Source organism: Poecilia reticulata, chromosome 12 (genome assembly GCF_904066995.2).
Source record: "Poecilia reticulata chromosome 12, P_reticulata-male-v2, whole genome shotgun sequence".
NCBI lineage: Eukaryota > Metazoa > Chordata > Actinopteri > Cyprinodontiformes > Poeciliidae > Poecilia > Poecilia reticulata.
This window is the reverse complement of record NC_088841.1, coordinates 3,824,537-3,847,153: the sequence shown is the minus strand read 5'-3', so window position 1 is coordinate 3,847,153 and position 22,617 is coordinate 3,824,537. Positions and strand designations below refer to the sequence as shown.

The 22,617-nt window shown below is 39.7% G+C and overlaps 1 protein-coding gene across 4 annotated transcripts in view; it reads right to left on the bottom strand.

Annotated features, from left to right (window-relative positions):
- pi4kaa (phosphatidylinositol 4-kinase, catalytic, alpha a) overlaps nucleotides 1–22,186 on the bottom strand; it is a 31,241-nt gene extending 9,055 nt beyond the window's left edge. Inside the window, exons 1-37 of one of the 4 annotated variants that reach the window (XR_014090128.1) lie at nucleotides 21,965–22,186; nucleotides 18,991–19,107; nucleotides 18,820–18,913; nucleotides 18,649–18,737; nucleotides 17,065–17,137; nucleotides 16,715–16,977; nucleotides 16,566–16,632; nucleotides 15,357–15,505; nucleotides 15,110–15,175; nucleotides 14,798–14,894; nucleotides 14,504–14,695; nucleotides 14,313–14,413; nucleotides 12,988–13,117; nucleotides 11,988–12,117; nucleotides 11,266–11,361; nucleotides 11,003–11,186; nucleotides 10,714–10,814; nucleotides 9,685–9,853; nucleotides 8,730–8,780; nucleotides 8,470–8,578; nucleotides 7,286–7,422; nucleotides 7,078–7,211; nucleotides 6,542–6,624; nucleotides 6,393–6,463; nucleotides 6,098–6,222; nucleotides 5,934–6,015; nucleotides 5,764–5,847; nucleotides 5,581–5,670; nucleotides 4,998–5,117; nucleotides 4,664–4,756; nucleotides 3,987–4,143; nucleotides 3,774–3,901; nucleotides 3,523–3,681; nucleotides 3,259–3,410; nucleotides 2,442–2,549; nucleotides 1,431–1,651; nucleotides 404–559 (exon numbers count right to left, since the gene is read on the bottom strand). Coding sequence is in view for 3 of the 4 variants with exons in the window: in XM_081613411.1 (XP_081469537.1) it covers nucleotides 404–559; nucleotides 1,431–1,651; nucleotides 2,442–2,549; nucleotides 3,259–3,410; nucleotides 3,523–3,681; nucleotides 3,774–3,901; nucleotides 3,987–4,143; nucleotides 4,664–4,756; nucleotides 4,998–5,117; nucleotides 5,581–5,670; nucleotides 5,764–5,847; nucleotides 5,934–6,015; nucleotides 6,098–6,222; nucleotides 6,393–6,463; nucleotides 6,542–6,624; nucleotides 7,078–7,211; nucleotides 7,286–7,422; nucleotides 8,470–8,578; nucleotides 8,730–8,780; nucleotides 9,685–9,853; nucleotides 10,714–10,814; nucleotides 11,003–11,186; nucleotides 11,266–11,361; nucleotides 11,988–12,117; nucleotides 12,988–13,117; nucleotides 14,313–14,413; nucleotides 14,504–14,695; nucleotides 14,798–14,894; nucleotides 15,110–15,175; nucleotides 15,357–15,505; nucleotides 16,566–16,632; nucleotides 16,715–16,977; nucleotides 17,065–17,137; nucleotides 18,649–18,737; nucleotides 18,820–18,913; nucleotides 18,991–19,107; nucleotides 21,965–22,063 (4,477 nt within the window). In the remaining variant the exon portion in view is untranslated. The remainder of the gene's footprint in view (nucleotides 1–403; nucleotides 560–1,430; nucleotides 1,652–2,441; nucleotides 2,550–3,258; nucleotides 3,411–3,522; nucleotides 3,682–3,773; nucleotides 3,902–3,986; nucleotides 4,144–4,663; nucleotides 4,757–4,997; nucleotides 5,118–5,580; nucleotides 5,671–5,763; nucleotides 5,848–5,933; nucleotides 6,016–6,097; nucleotides 6,223–6,392; nucleotides 6,464–6,541; nucleotides 6,625–7,077; nucleotides 7,212–7,285; nucleotides 7,423–8,469; nucleotides 8,579–8,729; nucleotides 8,781–9,684; nucleotides 9,854–10,713; nucleotides 10,815–11,002; nucleotides 11,187–11,265; nucleotides 11,362–11,987; nucleotides 12,118–12,987; nucleotides 13,118–14,312; nucleotides 14,414–14,503; nucleotides 14,696–14,797; nucleotides 14,895–15,109; nucleotides 15,176–15,356; nucleotides 15,506–16,565; nucleotides 16,633–16,714; nucleotides 16,978–17,064; nucleotides 17,138–18,648; nucleotides 18,738–18,819; nucleotides 18,914–18,990; nucleotides 19,108–21,964) is intronic. The other 3 variants (XM_081613411.1, XM_008423282.3, XM_008423283.3) reach the window with 3 other exon arrangements.
- Nucleotides 22,187–22,617: the final 431 nt, after the last annotated feature.

Here is a 22,617-nt window from a genome sequence, read left to right as displayed (position 1 = left end):
CCATTACAAATAAGCGCAAATCTCTGTCTATATTCTCCTCATATTTTGTAAAAACACAGTTTTTTGACTGTATCGATATTAGTGCATTTCGCAAAACTGCAACGGAAACACTCTGTCATCACACAAGTCACATGATCAATAACCCGATGTTGCCGCTGGCACAAAGATGAAGAAGACAGGACGTAGATGGAGGATGTTTTTTAATGACTTGTCCTAACGGCAAACTAGAGGTTTTTTTTTTGTTTTGGTTTTTTAATTGGTGTGTTTCTACAGAGCGAACATTGTTTCTAAATGTCAAATTGTGCAAATATATGGTCAAAGAAAACATAACTATTGTGAGTGATGGTTTGCATTGCATGAAAAGGTTGAATTAGTTCCCCTTGTGTAATTGGTAACACTGTACCTGACTTCTTGGATGTGGTGGACATCCCACTGGACAGAGGGTAGGTGTTGATCCAGCCCTGGGCGCTCTGCTGGGATCGGGAGCTGGAGTCCACGTTGCTCCTCAGGTCAGCGGCGTTCATCACCGACAGGCTGTTCAAGGATGGGTCCTGATTATCTATCCACGGACAAATGGAATCAGGACCAAACAAAGCCAGAGCCGCGTGGTTTAGGACCACAAGTTGAATCTACAAGATTTAGCTTAGCTTGTAGATGCATTCTGAACTAATTCACATTAAAAACCACAAACTTTAGCGTATTTTATTGAAGTTGGTTTCATTTTGATAAAAAGCTTTGAAGTTCATGGTTTTCGAATTTAAAAAAATGTGATTCGGTTCAAAATAGCAACTTTTTAACAATCAACAAACATAACAACATGGCCGATGATGAAGGTTTATTTGGAAAGCGAGATGAGTTGTGTTGCTTCTTCTGCTGCGATGGTCATGCACTTTGTAAACGGGATATTTGATTGGAAATGGAGGCAGCAGTCGCCTTAATCCACTGATACTCGGTCAGATGTAGAAAATCTGATCCAGGTTCTGGGATTAGAGGCCTAATCTACCTGAAGCGGTTTGATGTGTATGACAATGAAACCATGTTTTTTTTTTCTGGATCGTCTGGAATGAGGTGGACAGGGTTTTTCTGAGGTGGAAGTAAAAAAAAGAAAAAAAGAAAAAGAAACTCTTTTTAGGATTTCTTCTTTTTAGAACAAACTGATCAGGTTGAGGAGAGAGGCGGACGGGTGGGCTTGATAATGAATCATCATGCATCATGACGCTGATGCCAAATTTGAGCTTTTCCTCACAGCTGTGTTCAAAGTAAAACCCAAAGTAAAAGAGAGAGAGAGAAAAAAAAAACATTTTGAAAATGAAAGTTGGAAAATTTAGACCTGGACAGCACCGTGAGGAGAAGCTGCGTCAAATCTGACAGGCGTGACGGCATGCCCCCTTTGCTGCAGCGCAGCCCGAGCTCCACCGCTTTAGGCTTACTTAAGATCGATATCGGAGTAGTGCTGGACACGATTAGCGATCCGAATATCCCAGCAGAGAGAGTGCTCGGGGCTGAGGTAGTACCAAGCTCACCGGGTGGGACCAGCTGGTATGCTGCCAGGTACTTCTTATCCGACAGGATGCTGGCATAGAAGCGGATTATGATGCAGATGTCCTCGCGGAGACGCTTGTCGGCCTGGGTGGGAAACTTTGGAGACACGCTGTGAAACATCGGAAAGAGTCCGTCGATAAGGAGACGCTCACCAGATAAACTAAGCTGGGCACATATGAGGAGAGACGCTACGTGGGCGTAACAGGTTAGAAAACGACACTAAACATGAACCGACCAGAGATATAAGGCAGGAAATAATTAGTTCACTGCAAAAACACAAAATCTTACAAAGTAATTTTGCTCTAGTTTCGAGTGCAAATATGCTAATGCACTTGGAATAAGAGCTTGTTTTAAATTAATACTTCCACAACACTGATACTAGTTGCACTAGCAGATTTTTTAAATTAATAACAAGATATTTTTTCCATGATAGAAGTGAAATAATCTGCCAGCTTTTATTTCTTGCTGAAAAGTTACTTGTATGTTAGTTTTGTCTCATTTCAAGTGAACTGAGACATTTGCACTAAAAACTAAACAAAATTTTACTTGGTAAACTTGTGTTTTTAGTGGGTTCACTAAGAAACTTTATATTAATTAAAAGTTAACAAATGTTCTTTGCCAAATTGCAATAAATAATTATTTAAATGTGTCATAAATGGTTTTAAAACTGGAAATAAATTCAGAAGTGTAAATTAATTTACAGAAACATTAAAAAAAAGTCATGAAATAATTATTTCTACTTTTTAAAATGAAATCAACACATTTTTATTGAGGCACATATAATTTCTGAAATTTTTCCAGTTTTGAAAAGTTTATGATAGAATTAAACAACTATTTCCTAAGTAATGTATTTATTGTACTTTGGCAGCTAATCTGTCAGCCGACGTCTGAGATCTCACCTGAAGTAATCGAAGGCTGTGGAGTAGATCTTCTCTCTGATGACGTTTCTCACAGTTGAGTTGGTGAGAACGTCAGAGTGCAGCAGAGCCAGACCTAAAGTCAGCAGCCTGACACACACAAACACGGCTGTCGTCATCAACTCCAGTCATTTTCTACAAATCTTCACACTCCGCTCATTTACTCAGCACCCACTAACTTTGAAAGGAGATAAATAAAGAAATAAAATGACTTGTAAAGGTCGCTCTAATGTAGTGTCAAAGAAAGGCGTCACATTTGCAAATTTCTGGGGCTTCTTTTAGGTCGCCACAAGCAATAAACCAATTAACTGCATGATAAATTAAAACAAACACAATCATTTCTATTTGCATGATTAATTGTTTTTCTCTTTTCTCTCTTTCTATCAAAAACTAGTTGACAAAAGTCTTCAGTCTGGTGCTTCAGTTTCTAGTGGCCCTTTTTTGAGGGTCAGTTTTGTCTCTATAATCCATTTTATCTGTTATTTTAGTTATTTGTTGTGGATATTTAAAATGTCTTCCAGTTCCGGTGTTAAATGTTTATCATTTATTGATCTATGAAAATGTGTTCTTGCGTTATTATAATAAAGTGAAATGTTTTGAGAACATTTCACCTGAAAATGTTCTCAAAACAACAATATTATTGTTTATCACAAAAATATCTGGGACAATTAATCGTCCAGCAAAATTTGCCATTTGCGTTTTGGATCCCAGTGAAATACAACAATTGTTGTTCTGTGTTGACAGAATGCAGTGTCTGTTCAGGCGGTCTGAATTTGTAAGGCTGGGGTGACAGCCTTACCTGAAACGTGGTCCAATGGCAGCCACGTGGCGGTTCAAGCCGCTGTTAGATCCGCCGACGCCCAGGGACAGGGAGCGCTGCAGCAAGCTGCCAAAGATCTCCACCTGATCCGCGCTGGAATATTTGGCTATTTCAAACCTCTGGACAAGAAACTGGAATAAAAAAATTAAAAAAAAAGAACAAAAGTTACTGACATAAAAGGCAAAACCGTGAAACAGGGATCTAGTTGGGGGAAAAAATAATTAAAAAAATACTTTTTCTGACCTCGATCCAGATGTGGTGAGGGGTGACATCTGGAGGGCAGGGCACCGGCTGACTTTCCTCTGACGCGGCAAGAGGATCGGCCTCCACCTGTGCGTTGGAGAACAGGCCCATCTTCAGCTCCACCGTCATCTGCCACGCTCCCGCCATCTCGCGCATAAACTGGGCAAAAGAAGAAGATGCGGCTCCGTGAAGAGAAGACGCCAACAAAACACGGGGAAACAAGAGAAGGTCAAACACATTGAACAGCGTACCGGTACTTCCACCCCCGTACGCGCCGCCAGCAGCCACTCCCAGCATGCAATGGCCGTTTCCATGCCGTGCTCCGTGAACATCTTGAGGGGCGACCAGCAGAGGTGGTGCAGGAGCTGAGGGTCACACTCTGCAGAGTGGAACACGACGGGAGCTGAGTCGGAGAATTGGGAAAAAGAGAAACGTAAAAACATAACGGACCGATAAAGTGGTACCTCTGCTGCTGATGAGCAACGCGGCCAGCTTGAACATGGCCTCAGTGAAGGCCTCGGGCTGAGCAGAGTCCAGAGCCTCCTCCATCTGCTTGATCATGATTCGGGTCAGATCCGACTGGCCCCTGACTGCCTGCGCAAAGTGGATCATTCCTGCAACCTACAGAGAGAAAAAACACCGCAAAGATCAGAGGGGAAACATAACCCAACTTAATGCTAACAGGCATCAAAACTTTAATACTACGCTAAGTCAAATGTCCTAAACGCTTTGTAGATTAGTTTTTATTGGCACATTGTTTTCCTTCACACTACATATTGATTTGTTTTACTTTTCTGTGAGACACAACGTAACGTTATCATCAACATGCTATTTATATCAAAAATGATTTAAAAGAAGTTTGACTTCATAGTTCAACGCCTTTAAATTGGGCCTCTGTCTCTTTAAGAAACTCCTGCTCTTTCTGAAACTCCACCTTCAGAAAGTCACAACATGGTTCCTCCATTAACCCTTTAACAAAAATTTTTACCAGCATTGCACTGAGAAGCAGCTCTAGTGATGCACAATATACTTGCATTCCCATAGATATCGGTCAATGATAGTCATTTTTTTCACATATCGGTATCGGTCAGATAAGCAATACTGGATTACATGGCATTCAACACAATGCGGATGACCGTACCTCTCCGGCGTATCTGTTCCGTAGATTCAGAGATGCCATGAAGTTGGAGTAATCCTTCTTCACACAGGCTGGCCTCTCAGTCAGCTGGGTGGACTAATGGAGAAAGGGATTGAAATTATCATCATTTATTAACTCCATACTCATTATGTCATAACTAACATTTTCTAAAGTCCTGACATCCTTCAGAGTTGTTTTCTTGCCCTCCGTTTATTTCCCAATTTTAAAACCTTCTCTTCGCATTTTTAAAGTAAAAGAAAATAAAAGACGTGTCTGTCTGATTGGTCAGAATGATCGAGTTATGCAAGTTAAATGAAGAAGTCAGTTTGTGACTCACCCCCAGAGTGGTACTCTGTCTGTTGTAGCCAGCAAAGTGCAGGATGCTTTCAGTGGCCATGGCCAGACCCGTGTGCTGGGACAGACCCGAGACCCAGTTCTGATGTTTGTTCAGGTACTCCTGACGCCGCATGGAAACAGGGAGTTCAAACTGTAAATGGTAGTTTCTCTCATGCTGGACATGTTAAGTTGACATTTACATTTCTTAGGACTGACAAGTGGCATTTAGAAATGGCACAAAAATTACTTTTTCAATAGACTTTATACAAATATCCTATTAATATAGAAGTATAATGACTTATTACAGATACTTTCAAATTCAGTTTTTCTTTAAAAAAAAAAAAATCAAAATCTGAATAAAGAAAAATTTCTAAAAAACTGTTCTAAGTTTTTTGACATTTTGCAAACAGAAATTATTTTAGAAACTATAACCTGAAACAGGAGAAGTTTGGTCTGATTGAAACTCAAACAGCAAGCGAAAACAGCGCATGTGTCTTTTTATTCGGCGTATGTAAACTTCTGGTTTCAAGTGTGTAGAGCTGCTTTGAGCTGCATTCTTCAAGACGATAGAGGAGAAATATTACCTGCAGGTGGGACTTTGTTACAGACGGAGCCCACTTCATAGCCTCCTTAAGGATTTCTCCACACCGCGCAGCAAAATCTTTGACAATGCTCTAAACGTAGAAAGAAATGTTAATGTAACATGTTCATAACTGATTTTTGGAATTTTATTTTGCATCAAGATGAGTTAAAAAAAAAAAAGTTACCTCCCTGGCTTCATATGTGTCCGGGGCAGTTATTCTGTACGGGGTGTCAGGGATGTCATAATACGGCTGATCTTTATGAATGTCCTGCAACACATCGTCAACACTCATAAAACCATGGTGCAGATTCACAGATGCACGCTGCTTTGATGAATTAAACAATCATCACTCACTGCACTGAGGGACAGGGAGAGAGTCTGCAGGATGTCCAACATGGTCTTCAGCACCCGGCCGCTCCAAAGCAGGTGGGGGAAGCTGAAGGGAGAGAAGTTGGAGTGTTTATGAAAGACAAAGAAGTATTTTGAGAGGAAGAACTGGTGGATCAGAGCCGTCTTACGTTTCAGCCAGACCAGACAGATATTTGTCGGCCACTCTGCGGATCCGCTTGTGGATGTGGTTAAAGTTGACCAGGAGAAACTGAGCGTGGCGTTCCAGCTCCTCCTCGTGAGCTTTGGTTTTAGGCTTTTTAAACAAAAAAAATATGGTAAACGGACTGTGCTGAGAAACAACAACAAATAGTATGAAATAAATATGTTTATTTTCTAACGGGGTTTCAAATTTTTGATGTAATGCAGACATCAGGCTTGATAACAAATTGCTTTGGTTCTGAAAGAGCAGAAAGCCTCACGTACTTTTTCAGCCATCATTTGAAGAAAAACCTCAAACACCTTGTCGCTGACAGCAATCACACACTGCATCATACCTGAAAAAACATGGATTTAATACACCAAGGACAGTATTTCTCTGTCAGAGAACAGTTTTCCTCGTCTATGGCCGTTACCAGATTTATCCTTCTGTATCGCTCGGTCTTCAAAGTAACGAAACATGACCTGGAAGCGGTCCGAGTCCAGAGAGTGCAGCATCCTTAACATAATGATAAACAAAAACAAATAAGTAGTGAGGTCATGTTACTCATGTAAAGAACAACGCTGCAACTAACAATTATTTTAGTAATCGATAATTCTGATGATCAGATTAAAAAAAATAGCCACAGTCTACAAATTATTTAACCACCTTTTTTATACACTATGAGAAATACATTTAGAGATGCAAATAAACAATTTGTTCTTGTTTTAAACAAGACAATAAACATTTTATTGCCTAAAATGCAATAAAATAGCATTCATTTAAAACTATGCCACTTGAGGAATGTATATGTATTTTAAAGAGTTTCGTCTTAGTTACTGCTCTGAATATCTTGCTTATTTTTGAGTTTGGGACAATTACTTCAATAATCGATTTGTAACGGTTAATCCGATTAATCGCTTTAGCCATAGTAAAGTTTAGACGTCCTTTGTTGTGGAGGCATCGTTTTACCTCATGTACTCCAGCCTGTAGACAGACAGCAGGTATGTGGACATGGCAAAGTCCAGCTTGTTGATGAGTGCGGCCACCTCTGGAGGCGGGTCCAACAGGTTGATGATGGTGCTGCGCAGGTCATTCAGCTCCGCCTGAAGCGTAGCAGCTAGAGTCAGAAAACTGTGCACCGACCTCTGTGTGTGTGTGTTTGAGTGTGTGTTCATACTGGAGTGACGGTGTCGTTCTTCAGCGCAGAGTTATACTGAAGTTCGGAGCGTAAAGGCTCCCCGCTGGGAAACGTCAACAGCGGCGATTTGGTCGCAATTTCACAAACTCCTTCGTACCACTCCTCCGGCCACAGACCTGATTGTTTCAACAAGGACAGAGGGTAAGAAAAAGGAGCTAAGTACAGTACAAAGAATAGATTTACACACTTTGCTGAGGAAAATGACAATAATTCTTGTCCTCTGCAGGTTTCAGCAAGTCAAATTTAAGACTTTTTAAGACCTTTTTAATGCCACCATGAATTAAGTTTAAGACGAAAAAACTACAACATCCTCATCCTGCTGTATTAGAATTAAGAATAGTAAAAGCTGTGAAATTTTATGGGATTTGTTTGTGGCTCTTGGCAACAGCTTTGTGCTTCTCACACTTCACATGGCTCTCTTCAACTTTAAGTTTTTTAAAAATGTGCACTTAAAGACTCCATCTCCATTCATTTCCTATGCAGCTTCAGTGATGAGGGGACAATTGGTAGTCCTCCTCCAGCCAAGTGAACAATGACCTGTGATGCACCGATACATTTTCACCTCACATGGCGTTGATTTTCACCTGTCACTATTGTTTGTCACTCCCCATGTGTGGTAGACACAAAAAGGTAGTCCTAAATTTACCTCAGATGCTTACAAAGCCATGACAATCCACTTTCAAAATGTGACACTTTCCTGACATTTTGAAGCGCAGAGAGAATTTCTGTTTAGCCCAAGCTTCAAGACAAAACAAGACAGTATTTTTCTGAGTGATTAGACATATTAGTGTGAAAAACCCTTAAACAGATTGAAACTAAAACTTTGAGATTGAGATTCTCCTTTAATCTATTCAATTCCCTTAACCATCTTTTGCAGGGCCTGTAGGTCATTGTACCAAAACTCAAATTTAAAATAATAATTTAAAAAAGTAACAAATATTCTGTTGCTATGAACTGTATCGCTAGTTTTAATGTTATCTGAGGTTTTATGCCAATATATCGGTATAATTTCTCTGATAGAAGCCTGAAAAGATTCCAAACTTTAAGTGAATGTTTGAATCTTTTGCTTCATTTCCAGCTTGCCATCCTAAAAATCACGATACTGGAAAAGGTGAAAGACAACATACATGATTTACAAGCAGGGTTGAGTAAACGTATCGTACCTGAGCCCTCCACTGCGAATCCCATGACAACAGAGTAGAGCCAGAAGTCTCTGAACAACTTCTGCAGACGCGGCTTTGCCTCCTTTATTGGTGGCAACCTCTTCGTCAGCTAGCATGGAAAACAGAATTATGCTCAAAAAAGGCCATAAGTATACCTGGAAGTTTAGCATTCGGCATAGTGAAAAAAGGAGCTTCAGTTTACAGGTTCTCAACACAAAAAACACAAAACAAGCATTAAGCTGAATATCTGGATCACTTACCACGGCTATAACCGGAATGAGAACGCCGAGGTTTCCAGCACTGCTAGAGGCCTGCAGAGAAACAAACAAAGACGTGTTTCTGCTTTCCAGCTCAAAGATATTCAAAGACAACATAATTAAAGACAAAACCCAGAGTTCCATTGCTGCATAAAGCTTTTCTATATGCATATTTTAGCTTAACTAATCTTTAGCCTCAATCTTAGCGAAGAACTGTCACACAATCATATGATTTCCGTAAGATGTCTATATGAAAACTGTAAATGGGATTGTTAATTAATTTCATGAATCATTTTGATTCATGAAATTAAGTTGGAAAGAAGATAACATTATTAGAGGTAAACAGCTGACCCAGCAGTGTGAGGGCAGGCCGCCAGCCCTGAGACTGGTGGGTATTAAAGATGGCTTTATCGTAACAATTCCTCCCCACGTAAAGTCTAAATAAAGTCACAATTCACTGTGGTTCCATCCACATTTCTATGTGCATTAGAAAAGGTTGGTGGAAACGGCAACATTAGAGACAATTTCCTCAGTTTTGCAGAAAAGTTTTTACGCTCACTCGAGGTTTGGCTTTTCCAAAAAAACAGAGTTAATGTGCTAAAGGAAAGATGGAAACACATGTGCTGAATAAGTTTTGACATAGAAACCTTTCACCTCCATTGGTGGCTCTGTGCTTTACTAGAGGTGCGAAAGTCTGAGAAACTTCTAAATCCAAATCTCCAGCTCAGAGAGGACTCTCTAAAATTTTCTGAGATGTGTGATTCACACTAGTTTATAACCTCTACTTCCTGTTTATTAGAGTCACACGTAGCATCAACATCTGATGAAAGGGTGCTTCATTTGGATTGTCTTTTATTGCGATATTTTAATAGTTGGATAAAAACAGTGAAAAAGTGAAATGGACTCAACATTCAGTAAATGTTCAAACGTTAAGTGTAAATGTTAATACAAAGTGTACCTTCAGGGTGGGGCCTTTGTCCGAGGCCCGCTCACTCGCTCTCTTCCCCTCTAAGCCCAGCTGCACAAAAAGCTCCAGCAGGTTGACCAGCAGCTCGTCCACCATCTGCTCGGCCTGCATGTTGGCTGCTATGTTACCCAGAGCATTTATAACAGCCAAAGAGCAGTGTCTGCACAAAGAGGAGGGAAGCAAGCAGGATGAAGTTCCAGCATACAGCTTTACAACATCATGGTAAATAAACAGCAACATCTAATCTATAACTGTCTCATATGTTTCATTTAGGTAGTTTTTATTAAACACTTTAAGATCTTTAGAGGGGCAGGATTGTGTTTTCCAGGCACGTAGAGCCATTTTATAGCACAATCAAGTAACTATGTTGACTTAAGTTGTTATAAATTCTGTATATAACAAATATGACTTAAATTATACTTTATAATTTAACGCCCTGAAATTAGGCCTCTGTCACTTTAAGAAACTCCTACTTTTTCTGAAGCTCCGCCTTCAGGAAGTCATCACAATATCATTAACCGTCTATTTATCTTCTAACGTTTTTACCAGCGCTGCTCTGAAAAGGAGCTCCTATAATGAGCTCAGCAGATGTACAGTTCCTCCAGGTGTTTGCTAATTACAGCTGGCTAGTCTGAAGGAGCTGGGTGGGGGCTTGGAATCTTGGAAACTGCAGCTCCATCAGACCTTTGGCGAGCCAGATACGATTGGAGGACAAGATCGGCTTCACATGTATCGGCCGATCACCCAAAACCAAGGAAATGGCTGCACCTCTATATTAAGTGACGTCTTGGTTGTACTGGACTTTACTATTTACAGATGCACACCACAAATTTTCTGATGTAAAAATGCTTAAAACTGTGTCCTTCTCTTTCCACTTCACATTTTTGTGTTGGTCAATCACATAAAATCCCCCAAAAAATCCAGTAAAATTTGTGGACATCAGGGGAAACGTGAGAATATTTCTGTCCTGCATATAACCACCACAGCTATGTTGTAAACTTGTGCCAAGGGTCCCCTCACCTGTAACCGTGGTCTTTGTAGTCTTTGGTGGAGTAAACCATGGAGCTCGCTTTGACACTGATCTGCTGGAACAAATTCCACACTTCCTGGTAGATGTATTGCTAAAAGAGAAACAAGAGCGATTAATCCACCTCCTACGAATTTCATTTTTTTAAAGTGACTCAGTTTTAACATTTTTTTGGTTATGTGCAAAAATCCATTTATTTGAATAATTAACATCACGGTTCGTGGCAGTGAATCAGCAGTTTTTCTGCGACTAGAGGCGAGAAAAGAACCCGTCAGCTCTCACATTGCCTGTGATCACCATGCAGCCCAGCTGATCTATGATGAGGACGTCGAGCTGCGAAGGCGGCTGGCAGAACTTCTGCTGCAGGATCTGCAGGATGGGCTCCATCACCCTGGGCGTGTCACGCAGCGCCACGGCGATGTGGCCCAGAGCTCTGATGGTGTGGTCCGGAATCAGGTGAGCATCCCTGGTAAGGGAGGAAAAGACTTTAAACGCTCTGTTTCAGCACAATTAGGTGGGTGATTTTTTTTCTGGATCTGGCTTACTTGTCATTTTCCTGGTAGATGTAGAGACGGTTGGACAGACTGGCGAGGAAAGCCTCCACGATGACGTTATCCATCGTGAGGCCAGCTTTTAGGCACCTGGAGAGAGCAAGAGGGAATCCTGCTTTGGAACTTGGAAAAAAAATATCATAACTTCCTGTTATGCTAGCTGTTTTGCTACCTGATCCTTTCTACTGGCCTGGTACATTAAAATACATATTAGGACCTTGTGCAGTTTTCTGGGATAATTTTTCCTCCTCCTTTCATTTTTACTCCCTGGAACCAAATGAATGAAACAAAAGCAGACAGAAATCTACCCTGAAAACATCTCTGCTAGGTAATTTCAGTCCCTTCTCCTCCTCTGCAGGTCAGATTTTCTGTTAACTTTTAAACAAACAACTGGAATTCTGCATTTATGCTTGCAGACACAAAATGTAAAACTGAAAAATCAAGCAAGTTTATTTGCATAGCAGGTTCAGCAAAATGGTAGTTCAAAGTGCTTTACATTGTGAAAACATTAAAAAAAAACATTCTAGTCTGGATTTAAAACAGTTTGCATGCAAATACTTTAATGAAACCCTACAAACTAAATAGAAATAAAGCAATTAAAAGAAGAGTGGACTTTATTTTTCAGAATTTCCTCAAATATGAAGAGACATCAAGCCTTTTTTGAGGAGATTTTAAGATGAAAGGTTGAATTGTTGTTTTGTTGCGCGCTAACTCACCTGCATATGTTATCGATGGAGATGTCCCGCAGCTGTTCGTACATGGACGGCTGACTCTTCTTGCTTGCATTGGTGCTGATGGTTGACTGAGAATGTTCATTGGTCACATGGATCTTGATGTCACTTCCTCCTTGAAAAGAGTTATGTTGTAAGACATACTGTATTAGATCAATGGTGAGTGCATTTCCACTAATCCGCTAACAGATGAGCTAGGTTTGTGTTTAGCGCTTTTCCCAACTGAAAACGGTTAGCGCAGTTAGCATCCCCCAAATTAAAGTTTCCAAACCAATTCCAAATGGCCACTTTAGTTGGCTGTTTTGCGTTCAGTTGAATAAAGTTCGACATTTGGTCATCGACTGGTAAGAGTTCTTCAGGTAATCAGATGTTTACATTCATGCTCTTATTTTGAAATGGGTGAATACTGTTATGCTGCAGTTCTGTTTTCTCTCCTGTTTCCTTTTTTCCCCCAATAACTTTATTTTCAACAAGACACATACAAGAAGAAAATAAAACATCGACAGTTGAGAACAAGATTTGAACATAAATACATCATATAAGAGCATTACATAGTATGTAAATTATGTCAGAATTAAACTGGTGCTCAAGGGTTGTAGTCTCAGCATTAGCTTCTGCTAAATACCATGTTGCTAAGTGCTTTTGGTAATGCTACGGCATTAGCTGCTAGAAATAAAAATAAAATAGTGACATTATTCTGCTAAAACCATTTTTAAAATAAAAAAAATGATAAAGGAGTAAAATGAAATTCAGTTACATATCATGGCAATAACAGAGACAACAGTACAAGCAGCTTCATGCTACACTTTTCCTTCTGCTTTATAATAATGTGCCACTTTTTGTTGGTTCATCTCATAGAATTTAAAAATTGGGTATTTTTACTATTTGTTGTTTGTGACTTAAATACAAGACGTGTATGATAATGCTACATGCATCCCCTCTATCTGAGGAGGACAAATTGTCCACTTGGGAGCGCCATTGTTACCTGGAGCGCACTGGCTGTGATATTTGTAGAGCTTCACCAGAACAGGAGAGGGCACCACCAGGAAGTCTCTGAGAGACGTGGTGACAGAGTGCGCCACGACAGGAAAGCGCTCGCACAGACGACCCAAACCCTGCACACAAACACAACACGCACATCAAAAGCCCTGGAGGAACATGACAACGCTAACAGCTGCTAGGCATCCAGCTCTGAACCCCTTTTCACTGATTTCATGCAGTCAGGATGTAACAGTGTAGTTATGGTGGCAGCTCAGTGACGCTTTTGTCACCAAATGAAGTCAGAGCTGGGATAGAAGGTCAGGATAAAGAAATAGAAAACTTGAAGTCCCAATGGGAGTCTCCGAGTGATCAGCTAATGAGCAGCGTATCAATATGCTAAACAGATTAAATGTTACACCAACATCATGTTAGTTCACTGCACTCCTGCTTTCACTAGGCTAAGCAGACTGTATTGAATTACAATGAATGGTTCACATAGAGAAGCAGAGAATATTAGGTTTTTGGACGCATGCGTGTTCATCTCTTTGTAACACAGATAAACTAAAATAATCATCAGGTTCGACAAAAACTCAACATTTGATGTGCTATAGCAAAGATGAAGGCCATCATTTAAAGGGGCAGTACAGTGTGTTTCCAGGGTCATAATGCTGTTTTATAGGATGATTAAGTAACTACATTACCTTGAGTTGTTGTAAAAATGCAATATATATCTCAAGGATGACTTAAAAAAGAAGTTTTTACTTCATAATTTAGCGCCTTGAAATTGAGCCTCTGTTTCTTTAAGAAACTCCTTTCTGAAACTCTGCCTTCAAGAAGTCACCACAAAATGGCTCCTCCATTAACCCTTTGACAACATTTTTACCTATGTTGCACTGAGAAGTAGATCCTATAATGAGATCAGCAGATCGGAAGTTCCATCGGTGTTTGCTAATTGTCGCTGGCTAGTCTGAAGGAACTGAGAACATTAGAACACGATGTGAAGCTCAAAAAAGTAGATTTTATATAAAATTGCACCTTTAAATAATTTTTCTTTTAGGTTAGGGATGTCCAAAAGTTTTTGTCACATGGACCAAAATTGTCAATGGAGCAAAAAATAAAGTCTGCAAATTCAGACTTTTTCCCCCAAAGTCAGTTTTTATTTTTCAATGCTTTTGCAGATTTGGAAACTAATTAAATCAAACTGCATACTTTGCCAGTCTGAGTTCTCCTGTAATTGCTGAGAATTCACCGGACAAAAGATGCAAGTCAATTAAACTCTAAGTGCTTTGTAACAATGAAAACATATTTTAGAATTAATTTCTCTCTCACCTGCAAGCAGCATATGAGGAGGGGCATGTGGGCGATAATAACTTTACTAGAAGTCTTTGACTGCAGCTTCTCTGACAGTTTGGTGCAAAGGTTCTCAGCTCCTGGCGAAAAAAACCCCCAAAACAGCTTTCAAGTCATGAGAAAAATCAAATTACATTTTGTTAGACTGGGTCAAATGATCCACGTCTCACCCTGTTCCTCTGTGACAGCCCAAACCATGAGGTCAACACAGGCAGCGTTGGCCTGGCATCGCAGTTTGAGCGGGCTCAGTTCGCTCTGGAGGTACTCCACGTCATGGAGAATCCTCTGCAGCTCTGACTGGCTGCTGCTGAACTGCTCCAGGACGAAGTCATGAACCTCCTTCACATAGTCGGTCTGAAGGTCTGAACCATGAAGAATATATTTATTTATTAGGGAAACAATAACTCACTGTTAGTCATAGTTTTTCTAAAAGATTTGAAGAACGTCAAGAGCGGTTTCCTCACCTTTCAGATTGTACAGAGTGTCTCTCAGCATTTTAAATATGGCCACATATAACGGGTCACTGAAGGTCTTGTAGTAAAGATGAATTTCTGGATTGCTCTATGAAGAGAACAGCATCAGTAAGTAATAACCGTTACAAGTGCGGGTGAACAGATTGCATTTTTCTGGTCTGACTATGATTTTGGCCGACAGATTTTTTTTTTAGTTTGACAAGTTGGTAAATAAAGCAACAGAGTTGATAAGTTGGCAACAGTGGTGTTGATCTAATGACATGTTCACAGAAAAGAGAACAAACTTCGGTGTAAGAGTCTTACCTCCTGGTATTCTGCTAGGATGCCATCCAGTGACTTCAAAAACGACTCAGAAACAAATTGCTCAACCTGATCAAGACAAGCAAACAATGTTTATTTTAACAATAAACTAGTGGCAGAAGATATTAACTATTTTCTGTTTGCATTACTGAGGTAATAGTGTAACTACAAAGACTGAAGACAGGACAGATTTCAGTTTTGCCCTGTGCTCCGATTAGTGGTGAAAGTTTTGAGTGGAGCTAGCGCTAACCATGTGAAGGAGCTGCCTGAGCATCTCCAGAGGGACCTGGAACTCTCCAGAGCTGCTCCCAGTGAAAAGAGGAGAGACAGAGAAGCTGGAGCTGATGGTGGAGAAGTAATAATCGGGGTCCACGGCGCTGCCATCAGGGAGATAGGAGCCTGGGGAAGAAAAGAACTGTTTTGAGGGGGGAAAGGAGGTTCTTTTGGGAAAAAAGTGGTGAATTAGTCAACGTATGGTGGAACTTGAAATTAGGAAAATAAATGGAAAATGAATGGAATCACAACAATTTTAAAAAAAAAAATTGTAAGAAGTCTGTGTACTGGGATGAGGTGGTTTTTCGACTGGATTGAAATGGATGCATTTCACAAAACTGCATTGGAAAAATGTTTTTCTGCATCACTCGAGTTACTTGATCAACAGCCAGATGCTACTACTGCTGAAAACAATGAAGAAGACGACAAGAAGTGGTCAGAGGAATATTGTTTTGTGTTTTTCAGACAATGTCCTGCTGGCTCCACCAGAGTTCTCACAGCGTCACACAGCTCATGTAAAGTTGTGTGTCATTCTAACGTGTTGAATTCACAGCTCCTCTGTAAAATCAGATTACAATTTCTCTAAAACGCTGCATAGGTAGCCGCTAATGATTTTTCTCATTAACAAGCTTATTCACGTGTGATTTAAATTTTATTTCTTATCTAATGGAAACAACGCATTTGCCAAATTGTATTTATTCAACATTAACGGAATGCTGACAAAGATTTACGCACATTTTCAATGGAAATGTAAGTAAAAATAAGCATTTGGAAATGTGAACATGCTCCATTTATATTATGCTTCCCGGTGCGTTTCCATTGTTAACGTGTGTAAAACTTTGTTAATATCCCACTAATGTCAAACAACACAATTTCGCAATTGTGATGCTTCCATTAAATAAGAAACGCCATTAAAATAACATGTGAATAAGTTTGGTCTAAACACACCACATAATCATCCTCCAACCACTTCCTGTCTTCTTCTTGGTTTGTGCCAGCAGCATCAACTGGTTGTTGATCATGCGACTCGTGTGACGCAGAAAATTTTTTTTCCTCTGCAGTTTTGCTAAATAAACCAATTTCAAAACTGCCCTGTTTCCATTAAGTTAATTTATTTTCAAAAATTGTCAAATTGTGCAACAATATGATCAGTGGAGACAATCAGGGCACTGCACAGGCTGTTTACCTTCAAAGTACTGCGCAGACGGATCGGCAGGAGAGCTGGGCGTCAGTCCCGTTCTCTCTGGACTTGCCTACAAAACAGACACATGGTGATTCCTATTTTAACACGAGTCCCAAGTCGTCTTGCCTGTTCCACTCTGGAGCTGCCGATACCTGTTGTGAAACGCTGGACACGGAGGAGGTTTTACGTTTCAGAGAGTCTCCCTGACACACCGTGAGCAGAGAGCTCGGCAGGATGGAGCGGAAGTCGTTGAAGGAGCGCCGTCGGGTCGCATCGCCGCAGTCACCCACAGAGAGCAACGGGGCAGCGGGTCGGGGGAACAGCTTGGACAGCAGCGGCTCGTCCGTGTTACTGTATCGGCCAAACGCCCTGGCCACACCCAGCAGGCTGGGCACAGTGTACCTGCACAGGTATCCTGCCAGACGAAATGGACGCAAAAGATAAGATTATCTGGAAAACTAGGGGAAACATGGAGAAACTGTAAAGGGTGTTGGGTTAGCACCTTTATCGTGAGCATCTGGATTTTTGCAGATGTCTTGGAGGACCTGCATGATGTCCATGAGCGCCTCCAGGATCTGAAATGCATTGCTGGCTTTTCAGCTAGTTCAAAAGGACGTACTGCAAAAGTCATTAAATCTCATGTATGTTATAACTGTATAGTTCTATCTTCAGACAAGGGAACAGATGTTTTCTTAATCAGCATTGATTTTCTAGGCCCTTACGGTGTCACAGTGCATCAAGACCTCGACAACGGGACAAAATTCAGTTTTTCCTTTGACCTAAGCGGAGTTGGACATTTGCATTTTTAGAGCATTGTTGTTGTCATGTAGGATTATATGAAGGGTGTCACCAGCCAACCATTCAAGAAGAAACGATAACATTCAGTAGGTCATCTATGTATCATCAGCAGATCAAAAAACTCAACTGAATTTTTGGAAAAGTTGACTCAAAGAAAGGATAAAGGCAAAAAGAGAAAGAAAAACAAATACAAGTGTAGATCCCTGAGAATCTCCATCTAATTTAAATAAGTCATGTGTTATTTTCTTCTATTTCATAAATTTTTTAATACAAATATAGCCTAAAACTGCAGCTTGTTTATTCCTAAACACACTTACTTGCCGTTTAATCTTTTCATTCCAAACTCTCAACCATTTTTGGACTATTATCACAAAATCACCTCAAACTGTGTTGTGTCTAAATGCTGCAGAGATGCCTACTGATGAATATTCTACACATACCTAGGATTTTATTGGAAGCACTTTACATCTAGTGGTCAGAGCGTGAATGACACACATCAAATTATCTTATGCTGTGTCTGTCCCTATCGAATAAACCTAATAAATAAAGACACCACTAGCTGTGATTTTACAGCATTAGACTGCATTTCAGGCACTGTGACGGTTGACCAGAGTGATTTTACAGCATTAGACTGCATTTCAGGCACTGTGACGGTTGACCAGAGTGATTTTACAGCATTAGACTGCATTTCAGGCACTGTGACGGTTGACCAGAGTGATTTTACGGCATTAGACTGCATTTCAGGCACTGTGACGGTTGACCAGAGTGATTTTACGGCATTAGACTGCATTTCAGGCACTGTGACGGTTGACTAGAGTGATTTTACAGCATTAGACTGCATTTCAGGCACTGTGACGGTTGACCAGAGTGATTTTACAGCATTAGACTGCATTTCAGGCACTGTGACGGTTGACCAGAGTGATTTTACAGAAACAGATTCTGTATTCCTGTTTAGCCACAGCAGCATCAATAAAAGAATCTACATACCTGACATTGAAAATGCATTCAATTACTATTATGCCCAACATCACTAATTTGCATCATACTATACATTTGTGTTAGGTATAAATAAAGAGAATCTTTATTTGATATAGCATCTGCCAGACAACAAAACCACGATTCTGCTATTTTTATTATATAATATGAAATAAATATAGACAATAAGGGGTTAAAAACCAAGGCCTTGTGATTTTATTTCAAGTCTGCATCTATCCACGGCTACTCTACTAAAGCACTCACTAAACACTATGTGTCTGTGAATCCGTATGAGTAAATAGGAAGCACACACCTGTCCTCTAAAGTTCTCATCTCTCTGAGCAACATCTGAGAGCAGCGTCACAAGACAAAAGCTGAAGTTTTCTGCGACTGGAAGAGCATCTGTAGCAAGAGACGAAAACAGAGATTAAAACCTTGCGATGACAACTTCCAGACTTAACCTGAGCACCACAGTGATACTGACCCCGCCCTTTGCGTTCAGAGCTCTCCTCGATCCACTGAACCTTGGGAAGCCCTTTGAGTAGCCCAAGAAGGTAGGGGACGATGACGTCTTTGTGCTGCAACACAACATCGTCGCGTTTAGCAAGTCGCCGTTGGCGTGAACGCACGACAAAGCGGACGGAACGGGATTTACCTGTAAGTTGGACTCTACCAGGAAAATCCCAAGAGCAGTCACGGCGTCCCGCCTCCTCTCATCAAGCTGGAAGACGCCTCTGAAGTCCACAGGGCACATGCAGTGCAGCTTCTGCACCTGCAGAGCAACAGCAAGGGTTAATAAAACAGACTTTTTTGTTCAACTATACGAATTAGAAGGCAACCAAGGCAAATGCTGAAGAAGAGAGCATTGACTTAAATTCAGAAATGTGTCATTTTAGAGTCATTTTGAAAATGTATAGTTTAATAAATTAATATGATGCCACAGTAAAATCAATGTATTGTGATTAATTAAAAAAAAGCATTCATGTATAGGAGTGGGCATTTATCTTATCGCTTATTATTTATCGTGATAAACTTCCTATCATGATAAGAATTTAGATTTATTGCTGGGACGATAATTTCCAATGAATGTTTAAAACACTCCAAACTATCTGTATGTATAGTTTTATTATTTTCTCCACTGTTTGTTCAATGGAAGCTTCAATAAACATCAATGCATTTGAAAATATGATGACTGCAGTTACTGTGAGCACTTTAATACAAATTACACTTCTTCTTTATGTGACTGGTGTCCTATTTATATAATACATTGTTAGGAAAACCTGTAACTAACACATTTACTGTTGACATAGCTTTTTCCCTGCAGGGACACTTTAGCTCCATTAGTCTTAATGATTGGGTTGGGATAAATGCCTTTTAGGAACTAAGCCAAAAACCTCCTGTAACAACTCAAAAAGCCATAATAGAAAATGATATAAAAACAACACAGCTTTCTACAAAAATATTACCATAATCATTTGGTTTATCTGTTTATTTGAAAACAAGTGGCTAAGAGTTTGATCTCATGGATCTCTCTTGTTTGAACATTTGTCAGCAAAATATACAAGAGTGATTACAAATGCTTGTTTGTGAACTTCAAGGTTTTCCTATGGGAGAAAGTCTGTGCGAGGATCATCTAGAAAAAGTTATGCAACATGCTACTTTTTGTTATTTACTTAAAATGACTTGTTAGAACAAAAGTTATAACAAGTCAACTTAACATAAGTTCAACTTAACATAGTGTGCAAAAAACCCTGAAGGAAACAAAACTGTTGTACTTCTAAAAGCCCTATGAAAATGACTGACTTTACTGACTAACTGTATAATAATCGCTGTTTTATTGTGACTTCCTGTTCTGCTTCCTACTGTGTTGTAACTTTCTCAGTGAGTCAAACAATTTCTCTCAAATCAAAGTTCAAACACCCAGAAAAAAAAGCAGAAACAAACCCGACTGATCATCAATCGTAAAAACACCATGAAGTAAAGAGGTATTGTTGTTGAAACGGCCCTTTCATCACATTAGGTGCTTCCTGTTCAAAACTTCCCAATTCTGAAATCTCTCCTCCAACCGGCTCAACCTCTGGCTGCTTGTACAGATAAACGGGTAGAGATGGATAAATTACAAGTATTAATGTGCATGTATAACATATTAACATTAACTTTACGACTCACACTTTCCTTGGTATGGCTAATTAATATTTATATGCCTGTATGTGTTAGTAGGTGTGCATGCATGTATGTGTAAATGCAATACATGCAATACAGGAACACAAACAATTGTATATGAATTTGTCCATATATGGTCGGAATGTGTTGCGGGTATGTGTGTGTAATGATAGGAAGTCTAATTTCAACAAAAAGCAACAATAAGTCTTTATAGTAGTATATCAAACGAAATGTGTGTTGTTTAGTCCTATGTTGTTGTTAATCACATAGAAAAACTAACCGAGTAAGCAAAAGGATTATTGCTTAAGTCCTGCTGAATTTATTATTTTAGCATTTAAAATAAGGCAACAGAAGAACAAATTATTACGAAGTCTTGGAGAGGAGGTAGGACTAAATAAGTCTGTACTTCTTCCCAAGTGTAAATTTATTTGGGGGATTAATTGTGTTTACTCTTGTTCTCTATGTGTTTGAAAGATATCAAAATTCAATTGAAATTTGATCAGAAGGGAGATTATTGTTGTCATCACTGCAACGACAAAAAGTATTAAACAGTATATATATTAGTATGGAGATGGCGTAGGTGATAAACAGAATAAACACAAGTTAGACGGATGAGTGCTGAGTTATATTTAAAAAGAGAGAGAGCCTGAAACAGAACATTGATAAAACATTTAAACAGTAGTTCAACCACAGGACAGGATGCATGGATTGAATAATTGATTAACACTTGAATGGATGAATTATTTAATTTAAATTCATTGCTGCTTATCAAAAAGGTCAGACTGTAACTTCAAACCAGACTGTTTTCATGAACACTGCAGTCTGCTCTTCCTGGGTTTGGCTCCTTTCAATGTTTCTTCCTGTCTACAGTTCTTTCATTGTCGCCCTCCTCCCTGTTGTACATGCTCAGGATGTTTGATGTAATTCTAGTATTTACTATTAAAATAAATCCGAATGTCAAACCTAATATTTAAAATCGAACGGAGTGCATTGCAATTTAATTTTAAGCAGAATAACTTTGTAAATGTGATTCTTTTTTTTTTTTCATTTTCTTTTTTACTTGCTCTTTAGAATGTCCTGAAACTTTTATTGGTCTAAAGAGATTTTTTGTTTGTTTTGTACAGAGTTTCTTACATTATGTCCATGACGCACATTGGAAGTTAAAGGAGAGTAAAATAGAGGAAGAGGCTGCAGAAATCAAACTGGGCTCATTCAGTTCCACCCTGAGCAGATTAACTGCGGGCTAAAAACAGCCAGCCGACACTAAAACCCACTGCGTAGCTACGTTAAACCTCCAAATAACAATAAACCTCCAAACTACCAGAGGAACTTAAAGTCAGTTCCGACCCACAGGAACACTGGAACACACCCGGTAATGAGAGAACAGCGAAGTTCAGGACGTCAATGTCAAATTCAGTGTAAAGGGTTGTGACTAGCCTATCATTACTAGCTAGCCGGATCCTTACCTTGTCTAACGGCGCGTGCTGGTGAGCCGCGAGCGACCGAGCCAGAGACAGCACGGTGTTGAAGTAGAAGCCTCTGCATCCTCCTCCATTCAGAGACATGTTTAACCATTCCCGGACGCCGCTACACAGACACAAACATCTTCTATCGTTCGGCCCAACCACAGTAGATACAGAGGCTGCTAGAACTACGGTGGGCGAGATGGCCAAACAGTGCCAAACAAGGTCATAAACCACTGTGCAACTGGAAAACAGGTTCCATCGATGCTATTTTAGAAATTTAGTATATTCCGCTTTTTTCTGCAGTTTGACAATTCATTCTATTTTTAGAGTATTGTTCACAGTTATTATTGGTATATTAAACTCAGGCTATAAACTTGTAAAAAAAAAATCTCTAGATGAGCTGAATTCATATTCATTCAGGTCAGATTTGGGCTTCATGTTTAGTTTTTTTACCATCATCGTTCTTATGAGTGGAATCTGATCAAATCTGTGGAGGCATCAAAGAAAAGGGTATAAATTAAAGATACAAATCATTTCTACCATTTCACGTTCTACTAAAATGTAAATAAAACACAATTTAAATGAAACTCCTTTTTAGGAATGCACAATATATAGATATCAAAATCGGTATCGCCCGATGTGAAGACATTTTT